This window comes from Strongylocentrotus purpuratus, unplaced genomic scaffold, assembly GCF_000002235.5.
Source record: "Strongylocentrotus purpuratus isolate Spur 01 unplaced genomic scaffold, Spur_5.0 spur5_scaffold_17, whole genome shotgun sequence".
NCBI lineage: Eukaryota > Metazoa > Echinodermata > Echinoidea > Camarodonta > Strongylocentrotidae > Strongylocentrotus > Strongylocentrotus purpuratus.
Window position 1 is genome coordinate 28,287,541 of NW_022145602.1, and position 8,700 is coordinate 28,296,240.

Here is an 8,700-nt window from a genome sequence, read left to right on the forward strand (position 1 = left end):
CAAAAGAGGTCAAGCTAAAGCGGTCTCTAATTACTCGGAGTCGACAGGAAATCAGATGTTTGTCTACAAAGTTGTTATTACGTTAGCATATAGGTGTACGAGACCGTGGATGGCTTTCTGATATGAAGAAATGGACTCCAAAGCGGATGAATACCGTTTTGAAGTGATTCATAGGAGGGAGAGCCTTATTGAACTTGAACGTCACCGGATAGGATAAACGCCCTTTTGAAGCGATAGGAGTGAGAGAGCCCTACTGAACTTATACGTCACCGGATAGGATTAACGACCTTTCGAAGCGATATGTGTGTGTGTGTGTGTGTGTGTGTGTGTGTGCAATTAGGTTTTTACAGACGTATATCAATCAGATAATGATTATTTACGTCTGGGGACCGACTTTTAACGTCACCATCCGAAAGACGTGACTCAGTTTCGAACCTGCGTCCTCGGCTGAAACAGTTTGTAACTGCCATTGTTAGCTGGATTACAGCGCACGCCACAAATACTTACTGAATACCTAAAGGATAAAAGCCCTTGTACGTGTATGTCACCTGATAGAAAAATTGCCCTTTGAAGTGATAGGAGAGAGAGCCGGACTAAACTTGTACGTCATCGGATAGGATTAACGCCCCTTTGAAGCGATAGGAGGGAGAGAGAGTCTTACTGAATGTCTTCCGATATGATATACACCTTTTCAGAAACGCAATAAAATGTAGCAAAATCAAGACGATCAATGATGAAGATGATCACATTCAGATAAGGCGTATGATTTATGTCTTCAATGATTTCAAGACATGTAAATCATTTTAATCAGTAATTCGAAGGTGCAAGAAGAAAGACTGTGTATGTATATATTCATTGCTATTTTTCGATTTTGTACTAAATCATCTCTTTAATCAGCAGTAGTATGATTCATATATCATCCTACGTTGTCCTGTCTCTTTAAAATGTTAAATGCTGAATTCCCCTGTCAAACTTTCTTCCCGATATTTTGTATATATTATATATATATATATATATATATATATATACTAAATTAAAGTACATGATGTAGACCTTCTAAAAACGAGAGAGAATACATTTACCGAGAGACAATACACATGCCAGAGAGAAAACAGAATTAAAATGGCGCTTTGTACAGCGGTTACAAAAGGAGATCTTGTAAAGACAAGGGCTATTCTAGAAGACGAGACAGGTGATACCAAGCTGGTCATGCTAAACAGTGTGGAGCCTGATGGAAAAACAGCACTCCACATAGCTTCAGAAGAAGGGCATATCGACCTCGTGAAATATATAATTGATTCCGGGGCGGATCTAGAAAATCGAAGTAGAAGCGGTGACACCCCTCTTCACTATGCGTCTCGGAGAGGTCACAAGACTGTTGCTCAATATCTCATCAGTAAAGGAGCAGATATCAATATCGCTGATAACAATGGCTATTCACCTCTCTATCTTGCTTCGGATGAGGGTCATTTTGATGTTGCTGGATGTTTATTGAAATCTGGAGCAGATATAAACAAAGCTTCATATGATCGTTCTACACCCCTTTATTCTTCAGCAAGTAAGGGTAATGTTGATGTAGTGAAATATCTCATAACTAAAGGAGCCGATCTTGAAAAGAAAGGACCTAAGAGTCAAACTCCACTTTGCGTTGCGTCACTGAATGGTCATCTTGAGGTTGTGAAGTATCTTATTAGCCAGGGGGCAAAGCTTGATACTGGCGATGAAGATGGCCACGCACCTCTCTATACCGCATCAAAGGAGGGACATCTGTTCATTGCTGAATGTCTGGTAGATGCAGGAGCAGATGTAAACCAATTAACATTTGAGTCACCGCTTCATGCTGCATCAGAAAATGGACATCTAGACGTTGTGAAATACCTCATCGCTAAAGGAGCAGAAATTGACAAAGATGGTAACGATGGCTTTACACCTCTATTTCTCGCCTCACTCGAGGGTCATCTTGATGTTGTTGAATGTCTGGTAAATGCAGGAGCAGATGTCAAACAATCTAACCGCGAGACAATGTCACCACTTCATGCTGCATCAGAAAATGGTAGTCTGGACGTTGTGAAATATCTTATCAATAAAGGAACAGAAATTGACAAAGATGGCGACGATGGCTATACACCTCTGCATTTCGCCGCACTAGAAGGTCATCTTACTGTTGTTGAATGCCTGGTAGATGCAGGAGCAGATATCAATAGAGCATCTCATGATGGTTACACTTCACTGATAACCGCATTGATATATGGACATCACGGCATTGCGGAGTTTCTCATGACTAAGGTGGCAGAACTTGGCAACAGATATGACGTCGTTTTAGTTGCACTTTGCAAAGCAAGCTCCCAGGGCTACCTCGATGCTGTAAGGTACATCATAACTAAAGGGGTAAACCTCGAATTGGAAGATAGAGATGGTTTCACACCACTATATCACGCGTCAGAGAATGGACATCTTGAGGTTGTTGAATGTCTAGTGAATGCAGGAGCCGATGTGAACAAAGCATCATCATATGATGGCGTGACACCTATCTACGCCGCTTCCCAAGGAGGCCATCTCGAGGTAGTTGAATGGCTCGTGAATAAAGGAGCTGATGTGAACAACGCATCATCATTTGATGGCGGAAGACCCCTCTACGCCGCTTCACAAGGAGGCCATCTCGAGGTAGTTAAATGTCTCGTTAATAAAGGAGCTGATGTGAACAAAGCATCATTATATGATGGCAGACCACCCCTCTACACCGCTTCACAAGGAGGCCATCTCGAGGTAGTTGAATGCCTCGTGAATAAAGGAGCTGATGTGAACAAAGCATCATATGGCGTAACACCCCTCCACGCCGCTTCACAAGGAGGCCATCTCGAGGTAGTTAAATGTCTCGTTAATAGCGGAGCTGATGTGAACAACGCAGCATCATATGATGGCGAAACACCCCTCTACGCCGCTTCACAAGGAGGCCATCTCGAGGTAGTTGAATGCCTCGTGAATAAAGGAGCTGATGTGAACAAAGCATCATATGGTGTAACACCCCTCTACGCCGCTTCACAAGGAGGCCATCTCGAGGTAGTTGAATGTCTCGTTAATAACGGAGCTGATGTAAACAACATTTCAGCATATAATGGTACACCATTGCATGGAGCAACGCATGGACGATATGTTCACATTGTAAACTACCTCATCTCAAAAGGTGCAGACCCCAATAGTGTTGATGGCAATGACTCTTCACCTCTTCACATTGCTTCACAGACAAGACTTGATATTGTTGAGTGTCTCGTAAATGCAGGGGCAGATGTAAACAGATTAACACGCGATGGTTATGCACCGCTAGGTACAGCCGTGCGTTATAATAAGCAAGATATAGCTGAATTTCTAATGTCTAAGGAAGCGGATCTAGGAAATACTTATACTGTTGAAACAATCCTTCGGAATTCATCCACCGAGGGTCATCTCAATGTTGTAAAACATATCATACATAAAGGAGTGGATGTTAATACTGTTGACGAAGATGGTTTCACATCCCTTCATCACGCATCACAGAACGGATATCTTGATATTGTTGAATGTATAGTGCATGCAGGAGCAAATGTGAACATAGCAGCAAAGAATGGTTACACACCTTTATATGAGGCATCTCACAAAGGTCATCTAGACATTGTACAATATCTTGTTTCTCAAGGAGCGAACACAAATTCTGTTGATGATGAAGGCTACACACCTCTATACGTTGCTTGTCAAGAGGGTCATCTTGATGCTGCTAAATATCTAGTGCATGCAGGGGCTGATGTGAACAAAGAAGCAAAGAATGGTGATACACCTTTGTATAGAGCATCTCATAAAGGTCATCTAGATATCGTAGAATATCTCATTTCTCAACGAGCGAACCTGAATTCTGTTGATGACGAGGGCTATACACCTCTCTCTGTTGCTTCACAAGAGGGTCATCTGGATGTTGCTAAATGTCTAGTGAATGCAGGAGCTGATGTGAACAAAGCAGCAAAGAATGGTTCTACCCCTTTGTTTGCAGCATCTTATAAAGGTCATCTAGACATAGTGAAGTATCTGATTAACAAAGGAGCAGCTATTGATAAACGAGGTTATGGCGGTCAGACGCCTCTTCGTGGCGCATCATTCTATGGCCATCTTGGAGTTGTCACGTATCTTATCAGTCAAAGGGCAGATAAAGACATGGGTGATAATGATGGCTTTACACCTCTTTCTGTGGCTTCGCAAAAGGGTCATCTGGATGTTGCTAAATGTCTTGTGCATGCAGGAGCTGAAGTAAACAAAGCAGCAGAGAGGGGTTTTACACCCTTGTATGCAGCATCTAGTAACGGTCATCTAGACATAGTGGAGTATCTGATTAACAAAGGAGGAGCTATTGATAGGAGAGGTAACGGTCAGACGCCTCTTCGTGTCGCATCAAAAAATGGCCATCTTGGGGTTGTCAAGTATCTTATCAGTCAAAGGGCAGACAAAGAAATGGGTGATAACAATGGCTATACACCTTTATATGTTGCTTCAGAAAATGGTCATATGTATGTTGCTAAATGTCTAGTACATGCAGGAGCTGATGTGAACAAACCAGCAAGTGATGGTGATCTATCCCTCCTCGCTGCTTCTCGTGGGGGCTATCTTGACATTATGAAATATCTCGTTACAAAAGGAGCTGCCATCGAGTCACGTAATAATTACGGTTGGACAGTTTTCCATTATGCAGCAGATAATGGCCACTTGGAATCTTTGGAATATTTCTTGAGAAACAACACTAGCGGTACTTTGGGAAACAGCCACGACGTTCTCAAAAGACTTCAGGTAGGGTACTCAGTTCAAACCGATTTTTAACAAACTGTCGGGTCGTGGTTCGGCGCGCTGGCCGAAATGGTGCGTTCAATCGAATTTTCGAAGCTAGAATCACAAACATGAATCACAATTCAAAACGCCGTTACAAAAAGCAAGGTCACTGCGGTTTGCGTTCAAGCGATTTTTCATCAACGCTGATTCTAGCTCATTGCGAGCCAAACCACTGCGCATCACACTGCGCAGTATGGCCCAGGAACTTCGGCGTGCGCTTTCTGGAATTGTTTACGGCCGACTGTCGACTGCTGTTTTGAGCATAGATCGCAATAATAAGACAAAGAATGAGAAGGTGATAGAAGGAAGAAACAAAGAATAACATAAGGAAAGACAGAAAGATAAAGTCGATAGAATGATTAAAACAAAGAATAACATAAGAGAAGGTGAAAGAAGGAAGAATCGAAGAATAACATAAGGAAAGACAGAAAGACAGAAAGAGAGAGTGATAGAATGCTTAAAACAAAGAATAACATAAAAGGTGATAGAAGGAAAAAACAAAGCATAACATAAGAATAGAAGGAAGAAACAAAGAATAACAAAAGAGAAGGTAATAGAAGGAAAAAAACAAAGAATAACATAAAAATAGAAGGAAGAAACAAAGAATAACATAAGGAAAGACAGAAAGAGAATGTGAAAAAAGGAAGGAACAAAGAATGACATAAGGAAGAACAGAAAGAGAAAGTGATAGAATGATTAAAACAAAGAATAACATAAGAGAAGGTAAAAGAAGGAAGAATCAAAGAATAACATAAGGAAAGATAGAAAGAGAAAGTAACAGAAAGATTAAAACAAAGAATAACATAAGAGAAGATGATAGAAGGAAGAAACAAAGAATAACATAAAGAAAGACAGAAAGAGAAATTGATAGAATGCTTAAAACAAAGAATTACATAAGAAAAGGTGATAGAAGGAAAAAACAAAGAATAACATAAGTATAGAAGGAAGAAACAAAGAATAACATAAGGAAAGACAGAAAGAGCAAATGATAGAATGATGAAAACAAAGACTAACATAAGAAAAGGTGATAGAAGGAAAAAAACAAAGAATAACATAAGAATAGAAGGAAGAAACAAAGAATAACATAAGGAAAGACAGAAAGAGCAAATGATAGAATGATAAAAACAAAGAAAAGGTGATAGAAGGAAAAAAACAAAGAATAACATAAGAATAGAAGGAAGAAACAAAGAATAACATAAGGAAAGACAGAAAGAAAAAATGATAGAAGGAAAAACAAGGAATAACATAACGGAACAGGCCACGATGGTATAGTGAACGCAAATTGCATGCAAAGCGGGCGCGCGGTTTTTCCCAAACCGGAAGAGGCTTCGTCATACAATCATGATTGAGAACTCCGTCCGTTCAATCGAATTTTAGCGCCCGTGATTCTTTTGAATCATGATACAAAACGCATCTTTTTCAGCGTTTCATGTTTGTGTTTTCAAACACGTTTATTTTTACGACCGACGAAAAAATCGCTTGAACGCATTGCGTTTTAAACTAAACGTCTTTAGAAACCGTGATTCTAGGGTGAAAAAGTGTCGATTAAACGCTCTGTTTTGGCTTAATGGCGATTAGTCAGCTGTGACTATTGTCACCAATATCTCATTACAAAAGGAGTGTATGGTGTGTTCAAGTGGGCTGTATAACGGGGGAAATTAAAGACGGGTCACTTGTGTTGAGTTACCCGATATCAGGCTTTGAGATATACGAGTAAAGATTGAAAGCATACAAAGAAAGAATGAAGTTGAAAGTTCCGAAAATATTGAACATTTGTTGATTTAACCTTTCCCACACAATTTTAGAAAATTAGGTACTGTTCTCCCTTGCTCAATATTTTCAAAAAGGCCTATCAATAAGACATAAATGTAGCCGCGGACAACTACCGCCGGAAGTATTTGTCCAAAAGATAATCGTCTTGGGTTAGTCGTCCGGAAATGGCTGCAGTCTTATAGGCCCATAAGTCTAAATAGCATGCCTACGTTCGAGTTATACATTTGATGTCAAATGATTGGGAAGAAATTGGGTAAATAAGAATATTGATAAAAAGTCGTGCAGGAACAAATAGTGGTGTTATAAATTAAGCATTTATTTGAAAATATGTAGTCAAGGAGAATAATGAATACGTTTCTAAAATTGAGTTGGATAAGCTTTCAACTTGTTATCTTTCAATCGTTCATTGATATGCTTTAAATCTTCACTTGAGTATCTCAAAGTCTGATATTAGGAAATCGTTCTGAGAGGGACAAGTTTTAATTTCTTCCCTTGACACAATACACGAAAGCGTAAACAAGACGAAAGCAAAAGACCAGCAAGGAAACAGAAAATCCGATTCATACGAGGATATTTTACAGCGTTCAGAGTTGTGCGAAATTCAAACTGTTCAATGGGATGTTATTAGTGACCCACCCTCTTATTCTGCACAGAGCTTCATAAATCTCATTATAACGAAATAATTGTTGATTACCTGCAGTGCGGGAAATATCGGTAGCATGAAATATCATCGCTGAATACTTATGATAAGATTTAAACCTTAATGACGAATAAGTAAATTTTAAAAAGTCAAATATATTTTTCTATCAACACAATAATGATCCAGCATTCCATATTCTTCCTGATTGGCTCTTATCTAGGGAAAACTGTATTCATCAATGAAACTAGAGTAGGACTACAAGTATACTATGGTAGGCCTACTTAAAAATGAAGGAAGCGTACCGATATCATTTACCTTACAGACCTTAACAGGTGTCACGCCACTTATGGTTGCCGCAAGAGGGGGACATCTGGATTGCGTACGTCTGCTGCTCGAATTCAATGCAGATATTGAGACAAAGGATGCAGAAGGATGGACAGCCCTCCATTATGCTGCATCAAGGTGAACTGATTATACAACACTTTGCATACTTTTAATGTACTAATTATTTTCCTCCGGTATTGTATCACAAAATACTTTTACGATTTAATTGTATTGTTGTTACAATTGACAAAAACATTCATCTTTTATCAAAGCAAAACAAATATTCTTAGTTTTCTTAAGATAGCGTTTAACATGTTATTTCTTTGGATTCAAACTTTTAACGGTAGGTTTATTAACGGTTCCATAGGACATTTAGATTTGAAAATGAATGATACACCACCAAAAGTTCCGCTACATATACATCACCTTTTATTAAATGAAAGTTATGAAGTTTGATTCTGGAAAAAAAATATGACGCAAAAATAATTTGCCATTTAGGCAACTCTTAAATCAAATATAATGTTTATGATTTCATGTTATTATGAAGTATAAACATAACCATTTTACAATGGTAGTAATTATTTTAAACATAAAGAAGCGGTTTTAGATTCAAAATGTTAATAATATAAGATGATATATATATATATATATATATATATATATATATTCAATAAGGCAAACTAATGGAACATGGTAGCTAGTTTTGCTACTCCGAGTTTTACGGCTTGCGAGTGATCATCATCAAAATTATTTCAAAACGTGAAAATGGGGCGCACCCGTTGATAAATGAGCTCAGTTCAGAAAACAAAAGAAGGATAAGTCCGTTAGAACAAAAATGACGAAACAAAGAGAACACTGGGAGCACGCGAAAGAAAAACGAGGGAGAGTTGCGCGAGATTGAAAAAAACACAGAAAAGAACTAGAAATGCGGGGACACTGAGAGAAGAATGGAAGAAAAGGAGCGCGAGAGAAGAGAAAAGAAAGGAAGAGAGAGAGAAAGAGAGAGAGAGAGAGAGAGAGATAGAGAGAGAGAGAGGAGAACAGGGGGAAGGAAATAAAGAGAAACAACAAAGATTTTCATTTACCTCTCTTGATCAAAACACATTTATACAATA

General features: G+C 38.9%; 1 protein-coding gene across 1 annotated transcript; it reads left to right on the top strand.

Annotated features, from left to right (window-relative positions):
• Positions 1–1,122: 1,122 nt before the first annotated feature.
• On the top strand, positions 1,123–4,839 carry LOC105437859 (serine/threonine-protein phosphatase 6 regulatory ankyrin repeat subunit C-like). Its single transcript, XM_030988348.1, has one exon. It carries the CDS (start codon positions 1,123–1,125, stop codon positions 4,837–4,839), a length of 3,717 nt encoding a protein of 1,238 aa, XP_030844208.1.
• The last annotated feature ends 3,861 nt before the right edge of the window (positions 4,840–8,700 follow it).